The sequence below is a fragment of the Ursus arctos genome, unplaced genomic scaffold, assembly GCF_023065955.2.
Source record: "Ursus arctos isolate Adak ecotype North America unplaced genomic scaffold, UrsArc2.0 scaffold_13, whole genome shotgun sequence".
Classification (NCBI taxonomy): domain Eukaryota; kingdom Metazoa; phylum Chordata; class Mammalia; order Carnivora; family Ursidae; genus Ursus; species Ursus arctos.
Genome location: NW_026622797.1, coordinates 37,658,589 through 37,673,198, shown reverse-complemented (window position 1 = coordinate 37,673,198; position 14,610 = coordinate 37,658,589). Strand labels below are relative to the sequence as shown.

At 33.6% G+C, this 14,610-nt stretch overlaps 1 protein-coding gene across 3 annotated transcripts in view; it reads left to right on the top strand.

Moving 5' to 3' along the window:
• Positions 1-14,610, top strand: part of NKAIN2 (sodium/potassium transporting ATPase interacting 2) — a 941,569-nt gene that overhangs the window by 429,634 nt on the left and 497,325 nt on the right. For all 3 annotated transcript variants that reach the window (XM_057311072.1, XM_044386300.3, XM_057311073.1), the window contains exon 2: positions 1,884-2,021. In XM_057311072.1, the coding sequence (XP_057167055.1) occupies positions 1,884-2,021 (138 nt within the window). The remainder of the gene's footprint in view (positions 1-1,883; positions 2,022-14,610) is intronic.

Sequence of the window (14,610 nt, the reverse complement as noted above, 5' to 3'; positions counted from 1 at the left end):
GGTGCATTTATTGAGAGATTTCCCACTGTTTGACTAATGCATTTCATCCTCTATACTTTTTCCCTGCTGTGTCCCCACAGTCATGATGCTCAAAATTTATAGAGTTTAGATTCCTCTTGCTGCTGTTTACATTCCTACTTACTGTTTATTCATAGGATCAAGATAGAGAGTTCTATGTTGGAGTGAGATTTTATACAGATGATTAGCAATGGGGCTCTGAGAACAACGACTTATTTTTTTGGTACCATTAATGGAGTCAAAAACAAGGCATACATAATACTGCCTAACACCGCAAATGGGTCTCCTTTATGTGAAACGTTGACTGCATGACAGCGGTTGAAGGAATGTTTCATCAGAAGGCAGTTGGAGGTTTATGAATCTGTAGTCATGTGCCATGTTATTTACATTCCACTTTTTGCAATGCTGGTGGATACTGTGGATTTAGGATATGCAAGGTAAAACAGACCTACATTCTCTCTTTTTTTAGTCACCGCCAAGACTAAGTGAAATGAAGATTTGACAAGGCTGGATTACCATTACAGCCCTTACAGGGTTCCTAGTGTGCTTAGGAAACAGAAGTGTTCTGCAAACAGTTGTCATGAATATATTTTCTTTTTCAATGCCTGATGGGAAAATGTGCTCTGCAGCTGGAGAAGTGCAGTGGGAATAATGATCATTCAAGAAATCTTCAAAGTGAGCTATAGGTATTTAATTTAAAAGCACACTGTCTATTTTGAGAGTTGGTATGTCCTTCTGACAAGAAATATCTTTAAAGCATGGTGATGTTAGTAACTGAAAGGTTTTAAAATCCTTTTCCTTTAAAGCCTGGCTTGAAAAAAAATTGTTGAAGCTCTATGTGAAATATCATCAGGTCCTTTCACAGTGTTCTACTCTGAACAGTTGATTATCATTCCACCTGAGGGAAGGCAGGAAGGATAAAGCTGAGTTTAACTCGCCATTCCCCTTTTGCTTTGTTAGATCTGATGAGAGCTTGATAACTATCCAGGTTTTACTTCTTAATATCAAATGGCACTTCTGGACGGTGGCAGGTCTTGTTTGGCTGACTGGCTGGTTGGTTGGTTGGTTGGTTTTGTTTTTCTTCTCTCACTCTTTAGATTTGTACCTTTATCTTAACTGTAAAGTTGTAAGCACAGATCAATGTAGGAGAATTTGAAATGACCTAAGTTCCTTGCTTTTATAACAGTGATGCTTTATTTTTATTTTTGTTCCCCATTGTTTAAATGTCCTTTTTACACCCTTTTGCCCATTATATAGGTAACTGAGTATGACACAAAAGTCATGTTTAATTTATAAGCCAGTACTATTTGTGGTAAGAGGACCCTAGATACTAGTCAAAATCATGCATTTTACAAATGAGGAATCAGAACCCCAGAGAAGGGAAAGTCTTAGCTAGGGCACTACAGCTGTTTAGAGGCAGATCTAAGTCCAGAATCCTAGGTGGTTGACCTGCTGACAAGTTATTTTTCCTCTACATCAGTTCCCTTTGTTTTATTTGTAACTCGTATAATGACGTTTGAGCAGATCCTAACAGCAAACCCTCTGTGTGGACTTTGCAAACTTGCTGGTTAATGAATCCAAGTGTTAGTGCATATGACAATATAATTTATCCTGTAACTTCACAGATGATATCCTGTGAATATGGCTTGATGCCTCTACAAAATCATCCCTGAAAGAATTGTAGCTGTCTATGGATCTAGTGTTTCTTTGAAATGTACCTGAAAATGTCAGTCTCACTGTTAAAGACCAATGCCAGATAGAGTAACACAGTTATAATTGCTAATTATAATGCAATGTGATCCTTTTTTTTCTCTCTCTCTTTCTCACCACTGTGCTTATCTATATATCCTGTTTTGCTATTTTAGGTTTGTGTGCTGGAGAGGCAAATATTTGACTTCCTTGGATATCAGTGGGCACCTATCCTGGCAAATTTTGTACATATTATTATCGTCATTCTTGGTTTATTTGGAACTATTCAATATAGACCTCGTTACATAACAGGAGTAAGTACCCTTCCTGCTTCTTTAAAAAAAAAATTGAAATAAAGATGCAAACTACAAATGTCTTGAAAATTTAAATGTATATCCTCTCCTTAAAGTACTATTAGGTTGTTTTCCTAGTTTCAGATTGCATCTACAGTAATTGAAAATGTCAAGTTTACAACACTTGACAGTGAATGTAATCAGATTGTGTTTTCATAAATTATACTTCCAGCAAGTATTCTATTGTAATTAAAAACAGAACTATGCCCCTATATTTCCAAACTAAAAGATTGTGGCCTTTGAATTAACAGATTCTGATGGGAATTTTCCCCAGTTTCAATAATCACATTTTATAAATTGAAGAAAGATAGTTTAAAATCAATACAAATGAATATATAGTTTTGATGTCAAAGTATTTGCATATATTGGGGTTAATATTTGATACATTTGTAAGCCAGAAGAGTCTGGACCATAGTCTCTATATTTTCCATAATTCTTTTTGGTTCAGAGGAAGTATTTTGCATCTCCACTCAAGTTAAACTTACTTAACATAAAAGTGAAATCCAACTGTGTTGCAGTTGCTATGGGAACCATAACTTAGAATTTTTTACTTTTGTGTGTGCCTCAGATCTCAGCTATAGCTCTTCATTAATGTAGATTTTTTTTAGTTTCATCATTTTTTTCTCTTCTATTTTTGACAAAGGAAAAGTCTATAAGCATTTATTTAAAATTATAAAGCAATTTTGTGGTAAAGGAATATATATAAGCTCGTGCAGCTAAAGCTCTGCCTTATTCAACACAAACCAGCAAGCCTTCTCAGGTTTCACAAAGGCCTCCTTCACATAAAAGATGCCCTCTTCTGACCCGTTGTCTCAGTCATCTGGAACCTAGATAAAGCTCACTGGGACTGAAACAGACAATGTTGTGACAGCTGGACCAAGGGATCCACTGTCTCTGGCTGAGGATGCGTGAGAAACCCATAGCTTTCTTCTCTGGGTGCATGCCCAGAAATGAGTGCATGTCCCCTCTAAGGGTATATAGCCGGTTAGATCATGTAAAAAGTACGATGTGTTTTGTTGCTGGGTGAGGTTTTTCAATACACAAGATTTGATAGTACCATTGATTTTCGTATATGAATTGTAATATAATCCAATATAGGGAAAATAGTACAGTGATTGGGAGTGGGTCTTCTGAAATCATAATACCAGGATTGAAATCTTGTATCTGCCAATTTTTTTTTTTAATTTTTAGACAAGCATGACCTCACCAATTTTTAGTTTTCCTACTTTTAAAATGAATAATGATACTAACTAATAAGATTAACTCATAAGCTTCAGTTAATTATAAGCCATTATATGAAAGATTCTTAATTTAACTGTTCCTTTTCATTAGACTTTAAGGGTCCTCTGTGATTTTATTTGTAAAAACAACATTGCTCTGAGTATAATCTTATAACATGTCATCTCCATTTCTGATAAAGTTCTTGGAATAAAAATCCAGATGTGGATCAAAATGTTTGAACAGTTTAAAAATTCCGAGGTTTGTTTGGAGGTATAAATGGAATATCCTGTAAAATGTCCTTAGCACAATGCTTGGTATTTAAAAAGTGGTCAACAAAAGTTAGCTGTAGTATTTTTCTCCTGATTGTTATTATTATTTGAAATGATACTAAATTGTATGGACTAGTGATAGGCTGGCAAACAATTTAAAATAGAGCAAGGTGTTCTAAGCTGTTGGTTGAACTATTTTTTTTCCCTTTTATTCCACGCTGCTACAACTCTTTAAACAATTCTGTAGGATTTCAATGTATCAAATTATAATCCCATCCCTTTAGATAAAATACATACCCACAAATCTTTTCAAGACAGGCTGTTCACTGTAGCATGAACTGAGAATTAAGATGCCATGGGACAGCTTCAAGATTGTTGGATATTTTATATAGCTAAGAGAGTCTCTGAAATCTTTCTGAGGTCTTAACAGTGGGTCTTAGAGCTACATCTTTGATTTGATCTCGACTTGCAAATAGCATTCTGAATTTGATCTTTTCCTTGAGACAGTGTCTTGGAAAACCTCTTGCCAGCTGGAGATGCTGTAAATGTGAAATCTTCATTTTCCAACTCAGCAAGTCCTGAGTTGGAAATAAATTCTCTAAATTTTGCTTAACTACTGAATTGTTCTCTCTTTTGCTAATCTCTCCCTTACAATTATCATATTATGTGTGGCTAAAAGGTGACTACACTGTCAACTAATTGCTTGGAAATCCCCTTAGCCAGATCCACAAGTTGATTGGTATATTTTCTCTCTTCCTAGTAACAGCCAATAGTCAAGCTCACTGTTCTGACAGTAATTTATTATGAATCCCTTTTTCTCCATTCCTCAAAAATGACTTCCTTACTGTCCTTCCTGTCCTCAGAGAGAGTCTCCTCACTGCCCTTCTGGCCTCTACCTGCTACGTTTCTCCAAATGAATGCTGTGTTTTAGGTTTATGTTATAGTATCATTTCAGTTTTGGTACCTTCTGTTCTGGCTATTTATTTCTGTGTATTTTCTATATAACCAACTTCTGAATAATCAAATTAATGGAATCTAATGTCCATGATGCCATGTTAAAGGTCAAAAGTCGATTCAAGAAAATAGAGAATTTGCGTAAGATTTTTAATTTGCCTAAAGTTGACAAAAGGAATTACAATTAAAAGAAATTTTAATGGAATCATAGATGCCAGAAATTCTGATCATTGAAGAATCTGTGTTTAGCAGAAAAATGCATAACTGGGGGCAAGCTGTAACTAACGATAATGTATTGTTACACTTAAGTAATTTCCAAAGGCTCTCTGTGCACTGGAGACTCAGATATGAACAGTGAAATTTATCTTTCTCCCCCCTAGATATGTAGGCCTTTATTATTTCTTTATTTGCCAATTTATATTTTTGCATTATAAAACAATTCAGTTTAAAAATAGAGATAAACTCATAATTTCACAACTGAAAGTTATTATTAATATTTATGCGTATTTCCTTCATGTATGTGCAAATGAAACGTCAGATTCTGGTACATCTCAAATAGGTCTTCACCTCTTTAACATTATATCAAACAATTTTAAATTCATACAGCTATTCATTTAATCTTTTACAGTATTGTATATCATACTATATAATAATATATAACATATATTACAGGATGTTATATATTATATTATTTCCTTGTTTTTATGATAAATAATTCCATATAATCATCTCCATAAAAATACTCTCATCTTTACTTGTGATTTCATCCCTTAGGAGAAATATCTCAGTATAATTAAATAATATGAACAGTTTTAAAAAGGTTCTTGGTATATAATTGGCAATTACCTATCCAAAATTATTTTGCTGAATTATCCTCCCACAAATGTACAGCAGAGTCTAATTTACTGCACTCTTGCTGACCTTGAATATTATCTGTTCTCACATTTGTCAATCTGATAGGAGAAAAAATACCATTTTTGTTTTGAATTACATTTCTTATCTTGACAGAGTTGGACTGCTTCATATGTTCATTAACAATTTTCCACTTTTATATCCTTTTTGGGGGGTTGTCTTTTGGTTTGGATTTACCTTTGCTCACCTTTTCTTTGGAGACTTAGTGTTTAACATAACAGTTTTTATATATCATATAGTAAAGATATTTATCCTTTAAATATCATCCATTTTTATTTTGATGTTTATTATTTGTCTCTTCTTATACTCCTTGTCCCTTTGTGGTATCTTCTATTGCTTTAAAAATTATAATATTTAGAGGTGTCTGGGTGGCTCAGTTGGTTAAGCATCTATCTGACTCTTGATTTCTGCTCAGGTCTGACCTCAGGGTCTGTGGGCTCGAACCCCCGTGTCAGTCCCCATGCTCATCAGGGAGTCTGCTTGAGATTCTCCCTCTCCCTCTGCCCCTCCCACACACTCTTTCTCCCTCTCTGTCTCTCAAATAAATAAATAAATATTTTTTAAAAATTATAAAATTTAAATATCATTTTGAAAAGCATAATGATAAGTCTTCATTTAGTTTTGTTTCCTCTACTAATCTTTTCTCTCCTAAGAGTGAAGAAGAAATATTTAAAAATTTAAAACAGGTAACTGAAAAAAGAACTCGCTAGTACCCTTTTAGGGTCTCTGGCATTTCAAGGAATATAATATGTTGAAGGAAAATGAAATAGATGATTTCAATTCTAAGCAAAGGAGATCTGAAGCCAGAATCCACAGAAAGCCTGTGTATTGTATAATTCTTGACCACATCAAATCCCCAAAAAAGGCCTGGTTAACTCTGACAGAATAATTGATAAATGAATACCTATGAATGGCTCCCATGAAAGCACTTCCTCATGTCATAAATGGAATTGTCCAGCACATATTCAGTTGGACTAAAGATACTGGCAAGCAGGATGTGATTTGGGATATTCCCTTTATCAATGACCAAAAATGTTAATAAGTTGCACTGCTCTAAGTCCGAAGTAATTTGAGGAGTGTGTAAGTTCCTGACTGCTAAAGGCACAGCAGTTTTCTTGGTGACATTACCAGAAGATGTGTTGCTGTAATGGCCAAAAAGATTTCTTTCTTTTTCCTTCCTTTCTACCTTCCTTCCTACCTTTTTTTGTATCTTCCTTGCATCCTCTCTCCTTTCCTTCCTTACGCACCCCCCCCACTGTTTCCTCCTATTTAAGTTATTTTGACGGAAAATATAATACCTTACTTAGCTTGGACCCACTGGTTTGATCAAGGAAACCAATCCTGAAACTAGAAATAAATTTAAAATAGCTAAAATTCCACTACTCTAGTTTCATAAAAACAAAGAAGAGGACAGTGTACCAAGATCATGGTAGTATTTATAAGAATCAGTTTTATTTCTCTTTACCGCTCCCATTACCCTCTATAGATGGTCCTAGACATCTTCCTCTACAGTTCCTATGAACGTCAGATTAATTCACACTCTGTCCAAACTCGTATGCCTAGGAAATAGCAGAGTTAGGATGTAGACCCAGGTCCTTCTAACTACCAAACCCCTACCCTTCATCCCTCTACTGAATTGCCTCTTAGGAGCACACAGTACAGAGGGCCATGATCTATCTCACAAACGAAAACAAGTTTTGTTAAGTTACTGGAAAATTTAAAATCCGTCATGGCGTTTGCAATTTGGAGAGCATTTAGATTCTAAATTGTGATCTGCCATCCTCTATCAAGGATTATGTTTTTAGCTCTGTATTTAATGAGGAAACAACCTCGTGTCTCAAGAATTAAGAACAGAAAACCCTTAGTGATGGGTATTTTATTCTTGCAGAAGAACAGCATCACAGGGCATCCTTAATTTCCAGAAATAGTGATTTAGAATGGTGTTTTTTTTCTTTTATGTAGCAATCAGCATTTTGATGATGATAATTCACATATATATACATCTGTACATATAGTATAATTTATATCTAGTATATATTAAGGACAAAGTATGTCTTCCCACAATTGTTATTGGTAAAGAGCTTCAAAAAATTGATGAATTTGTGTCTATGTAATTGAAAAAAATACCCATATTATGTATTACCCATATCATTTGGTAAAATATGCAATAATGTATATTATCATATCTAGTGCAGAGGGGTTTGCCATGACATCAGTTTAGACTGCAATAGCTAATCCTAAAATTAAATGAATAGAAATGATTAGAATAGTTTCCTGTTTTGTCATGGAAAAAAGCAAGAGATTAAAATAATGTGGTTAAAGCTAATTTGACAAAATAAGGCTGTGATGGCTAGAAAAAGAACCCAATGTTCATTCATCTTTATTCCTGGTGATTTAAGAATGATAGGTTAAGTGCCTGTCTTCAGCTCAGGTCCTGATCCTAGGACCCTGGGATGGAGTCCTGAGTCCTGGGTCCTGTGTCAGACTCCCAGCTCAGCGGGGAGTCTGCTTCTCCTTCTGCCGCCCCCCACCCTCGTCATGCTTATGCACATGCGAACATGCTCTCTCGCGCAAAAATAAACTTAAAAAAATTTTTTAAAAAGGATGATGAACTATTAAACTATATCATTATATCCCTACTCATTCTTTCAAAATAGTAAAATAATTGAACACTCTTTTTAGTTAATATATTGAAGTTTTAATGTTAATTTCCGACCATTTTTTAAGAACTACAGCTCAATTTGGGCCACTGTTTCCTTACTACAATTTTTTAAAAAATATATTACATATGCTTCTCAGTGGGTATTGTTTTGTGAATTGACACACATCCTTCTTCCCGGTGAAGGCGAAGGCACATCATCAAGAAAACAACAGTGAAGCAGTTTCAGACAAGGCTCACTTGCTTTGACTTCCTTGATTTTTAAAATGCTAAAGAAAAGTAACCCCATGTCATCTAGGCAAGACCTGAGAGCCACATAGTGACTGAAGCGCCAAAAGACCTGGGGCGCGTGGGGGGGCTCAGTTGAATAAGCGTCAGACTCTTGATTTAGGCTCAGGTCATAATCTTAGGGTCCTGAGACAAGATGCATGCCCACCAGGGAGCCTGCTTAGGATTCTCTTTCTCCCTCTGCCCCTCCCCCCTCTACTATGCCTGTGCTCTTGTGCATTCTTTCTCAAAATTAAATAAATAAACAAAAGACAGATCTAAGGCCTATTTTGTAAAACATTCTGATATGGGAATTTGGGAAATGTATACATACCTTAGAAGATCTGTGAAAGCAGATAGCCACATACTTAATTTGTATGGAAGAAAAAAAAAACCTCCTCTAAATTTCTCGAATTTACTTCTTACTGATGATGGGACATGAGTTGAATTTTAATGGTGCATGGAGCTCAGGTCCCAACGGAGACTATAACCAATAGTAATAACTGAGAAGCACTTTGTATGTCCTATTTCCAGGTCATATGCTTCTTTATGTTTTCACTTATGTTCTTTAATAATGTTACCTCCCTAAAAATTTGTACACTCCTTGCAGTCATTTCTAGGAAGTTATTAATCTATGTTCAAGCAGTTGCTTTGCCTCTTTCATTCAATTTTTCTTGGAGAAAAAATATCCAAAAGAAAACTTATTGCAGCTAAAGCATTAAGAATGCACACTTTCTGTGTTCAGGACAGAAAATCAATGTAGATTAGAGATGAAGAGACTTGAGATAGTAGTAAATTAACAATGCTTCTAATGACTTAGAGTAGTTGTGAAAATAAGTCTTTCCCCATAAGCCTGCGAGGGGGATAAAAAAAAACACATCATTACAAGTTTTATGGATTTAGCCTGTAGTCCTAAAATAAATGTAATCATGCAACATGGTAAATGCAATTTATTCTCAAAAGGATGTGTTCCCTTGGGGAAGTGTGGGCCATTTGTTCTATAAGAAGATACTTTGTGCTCTCATTCTGGTGTTAGGCTGTGACTAAAGATTTATAGAATGTAGTAAATGTAAGTAATTACATTTTGACAGTCTAAATTCATGTTTGTAAATCATCTAATAATTTTTGGGAAAATATTTTGAAGAAGAAACATGTTGTGATATATATGTGTATGTATTACTTTCCTGAAAAAAAAAAAATCAGTTCACGTAGATATTTTACAGAACCAAATACTAAAATTGGCTTTACAATAAAATAAAAGTCTTTCTTTTACCTCTCTCCAGCTGGTCCTGATCTCTTTATAATTCTTCTGGGATAGATAGATAGATCGATAGATAGATCGATAGATCGATATCTATATCATCTATATACAGAGAGAGTATACTTTAGAGGGTTTGTAAGAGCGAAATCATTTTCATCTAATTTACTTTTGGATCATCGTTTGTTTTTACCACCTCCTACCCTCTGCCAGAGTTTCTGGTTGCCTTTCTTTTTTATTTTTGTAAAAGAGAAGTGGACTTTTTTTTTTTTTCTTTAGCTGTATCCTAAATATATTTTCAATTCTTATTCATTCTATCTACTGGTTGGTATTCATTTTACTGTTATTTTGGGGACAGATTGCCTTCTTGTTTGAATTTAAACCATTTTCTTCATATTTGACCATGATATTATCTGTAGCTTTTTATTTTAATGGTATGCTCTTCTTCCCTGGAGATTTCTCTCATAGTACTCTCTCTTTTTGCTTTTACCTAAATTGGTTGCTCTCTGAGCCTCTTAGACATCTATCTTCCCTGCTCTGTTCCCTGAGTTAAATTTATTCTTTCTTAGATGCAGTGTATTTTCTTTCTGATACTCTTCACACAACTTCCTGAAAAGGCATGTTGGCAAGGTAAACTTTCTGAATTTATTCTACCTTTACAGTTGAGTAATAGTTTTGTTAGATGCAGGATTCAGGGTTAAGAATCATTTTTCTTTAGGACACTGAAGCCATTGTTCAGTTGCATTCTAGGGAGCAGTGTTACTGATAGGAAGTCTGATATCAATCTGTTCTTCCTTCTTTCATAGATAATTTCAGAAGAAGTTCTTGAAATATTCATTTTATCCTTCTTGTGTTGACATTTCAAAATGAGGTGTCTAAATGTGGACATAATTTAAAATTTTATAGGTCCTTTGATTTGAAAAGACATGAACTCTGAACTTTGCCTGTATCATTTTGATGATTCTCTATGCATTTGAACATTTACCTTTCTTAGGCTCAGATCATTTTATTTAACAGTTATTGTATATTATAGCTATTTGTTTATTTACCTAATTATTTAAAAATCTCTTTCTTTCTCTGGAAAGATAAATACTTGGCTGGTTCTAAAAGTCAAAGTCGTGAGGGATTATCTCTGTTCTCTGGCCCACTTTTAACACTCACTTTTGTTCACATGTTCCTTCCTCAAGTCTCCAGAACATACCGAATTCTTCCTAACAGTTCACCTTCCTTTGTGTCTGTTCCCCTGCTACATGGACGGTGGACTGCCAATTGTTCCACTCTTCTTGTTAATCAATAATTATTAATATTATCAATTAATTGATTGATGTATTATCAATTAATATACATATTAATCAATATGTAGGTGTGGTGTTCCTCTTCCAGCAGTTGGCTGAAATACTTCTGCCACTAATGTTCTACTGCTAACAGTTGCAGCTGTCCATGTTGTATGCTTAACTTGCCTTTTTGTCTCAAAAGTATAACAATAACCATTAAAGTGAATTCAACATGTTTTACTTTGAGATCATTTTCTTTTTATCAGTGAGATCTGAGATGATGACAAAAAAGTTGTACAAAGATGTGGAAATCTAATGACATCTATTTAATTTTATAGTCCCAGATTGCACTTCAAATGTGTTAAATCAATTTATAATTACTGTAAAAGAGCCAAATCTTTGTCCATTTCTTGAGATGTTTATTTTCTAGTTAGTTTTTCCTTATAGATATTAACCTCTTTTGATATTATGGACAGCCTTCAATATGTGTTGAACATTTCTCCACATCTCTCTTATGTATTTTTGTTTTGGGCACTTTGACCAAAATAACTATTATTTGAATTTTTATCTCAGAAAGTATTTATATTTTCCAAGTTTCCTGTCCGGGTAATGAAGATATACCCACCCTAAGTTATACTTATAATATCCTACATTATTTTCTAAGATATTTATTAATGTTCACAGTAAGCTTTTAATTAATCTGGAATATATTTTAGTATTTAATATTAAGTAGGACACCAACACTATTTTCTTCCATATGGGAAACCATTTGTTCTACCATTTATTTTCTCAAATAATAGAAATATATAATTTGTTTATATGAAATTATCAAATGTACTGTTTATTTTTTTCTCAATTTTTTTCTCATTCTCTTCCACTGATTTATTTGCATCCTATGTCACTACCTAATTCGTGATTATAATGGGTTTATAGTATTGTGACAGATGGTAAAACAAGTCTGCTCAGTATTTTACTTGTTCTTACCTCCCTTGGCTAGTCTCCAGCTTTTATTCCTTAATGTTAATTCAAAAATCATTACATTCAATTCAAAACTAAAAAAACCTATTAGGATTATAATTAGAATTGTGTTTTTTTTTTCAATTAATTTGACAGAGGGATAATTTATGAAGTTTAGGATTCTCATCCAAGAATTTAATGTCATTCTATTCTAATCTGTCTTGTTTTATTTTGATCTTCAATATGACTTTGTAGACATTTCATATAGATTTTGTGCCATTGTTGTTAAATTTATTCATGTGTGTTTTGTAGGTTTCATAACAGTTGTGAATAGAATATTTTCTCCTAAGTTTTTATTATTAAGATGGAGAAAATATGTATTTTTGGCATATTTTTCATGTTTGAATTCTCTCATTAATATAGGAAAGTTCCTCCAGCATGTCTTGGGTTTTTTCAAGTAATATCTTTAAAGGAAAACTTTTGTCATTTATGTCTAATATTAATAGTATTTATTTTATATTCTAATGTATTCACAAGATTCTCCAAGAAAGTGTTAAATATAAATGACAATAGCAAGACTCTCAGTCACATTCCTGAATTTAAAAGTAAGGATTTTAGTATTTTGTTATTTATTGTAAAATTGCTATTTATTAAGTAGTCTTTATTACATTTAAGTAGTTTCCTTCAAATTTCAGGAATGGCAATATATTTTATTAAATATTTCTAAACCTACATTAATATAATATTTCTTTTTAAAAAAAAAATGGATGGGATGCGTTCAGGTAGGTTTGTAAATGTTCTTATATTAACCCAACCTTCTTTTGCTAGACTATAACTTATTTGTAATATATTATCATTTGCTTCAATGGCTGCATTCTACTTCTAATATTTTTATTGGCAGCTTTATTCAAAAATTAGATTGATTCATAGTTTTTCACCGATAATGTTTTGCAAATTATGCAAGCTTCAAAGAATAAATTGGGATTTCCTTCTGTCATCTGGAACAGTTCAAATAGGATCGGAGATATTAATGTTTTCTAGAACTCATCTATGAAATAATCTAGTCCTGGTACTTTCATGAATGGTAGCTATTTAATCATCTTTCTAATCTATTCTATAGTAATTGGTCTTTTCAAGTTTTCCACTTCTTGCATGATTTTAGTAATCTAAATTTTGACAGAGTATCTATTTTCTGGAGCTTCCATTTTATGTTATTGTTGTAGAGTTTCAGGAATACTTGATTTATTTCTTTTTAAAATATCTTCTTTATCCCTGGGTTGGCTTCTTTTCTCATTCATTTTTTTTTTCTCATTTCATGAAGTATAATCCCTGAGTCAAGAGGAAAGTGAAACCAAATATGTCAAAGGCATCTCATTCCTGCTTTTGCCCCTTCCCCCACAGCAATAGTAAGAAGCAGGGTCTTGGCAGCATGGACACCACCTCCAGTATATTTGCTAATCTTTATGGCAACGGATGTGGCAAATGGATGATGTAGATTTATGACTTTCCTCGATTTAGATTTTCTTAGCACAGTCTGTGTGTTAAATAACAATTATAAACAATAAAAAGAGAAGAAAAAAAGATTAGGGCTGAACAAAGGATTTCCACTTTAAGTTATTTAATTCTGAAATACACTACCAACTTTCATTTACCATTCCAGCCAGATTGAGACTAAATAAAGAGGTCGTCTTTGGGAGTAGTGATTTGTATGAAATCACTTTTGTGTAATATTCTTTATGCTATCTTTTCAAAATAAATCTTTCTTTGCAACAGTATCACAAAATATTCTGAAGTTGACCCTTCAGGTGCCTTGTGAACAGTTTTCCTTGCAGGATACTTTTTGATTGCCCAGCTGTCTCTTTAATGGAATAGTTGTCATTTTCCTGGTCATCTCTGTGTTTTATGTGTAGACATCTTGTCAGTGGTTTTTGGAAACCTCGACTCATCTGGGAACTCCATACACCAGAACATGTTATCTAAACTTCACAGTTAAACCTCTGTCTGCCTAGACCTGTCATTTTCTGGAACACAATGGAATCAATTTTTTTCTCCCCCCCCCGCTTTTGTTTTCCTTTTAAGAGTACACTTTTATTTAAGGAATTTGTAAAAGAAATGTTTTACTGCAAGTATTGAAATCATTCCGTCTAGAGTTTATTTGTATGGGGAAAGAGGGTCATGGAATGAAAAATTAGCATGTGTGTGCAAGTAGCTGCCCCTTGGAAGTGAAGCTGCTAGTTTTTAAATAATTTCGCTTCATAGTAACAGTAAAATTGGAACCATAAGACATCTTATTTTAATTCTTTTGTCATTGTTTTGAAAGGTTAGTGTTTGACTAAAGGCTTAAATGCTTATATTTACATTTAAAGTTATACTTTCAGACTAGTTTTTGTTTGAAAATTTATAATGAGGCAAATTATATTTTGACATAGTTGTCATTCCATCTTCTTCTAAAACCTTTGTTTCTCCCTTTTCATTCTCTTTTTCTTGTTCCTTTTCTATTATTATTTCATTATTATTATTTTAATGCAAGATATTTAATCAAAGGCATTGGAGAGTGTGTGGACATTTTGAGAGGTTTCTAGCATGATGCTGTCAGCAGCAAATTTAGTAAAATTAAAATAATCTTAGCCCCACAGCTTTAGGTCAGTCTAGAACAATCAAATGGACTGGCTTTTTTTGGTACTGCTCACATGCATGGGTGAGTGCTAACACTGGCTACTGTGGGAATGAAACTCACTGGTTTTAAGAAAGAGGCTAGTATCAGTTTTAATAAGCCTAA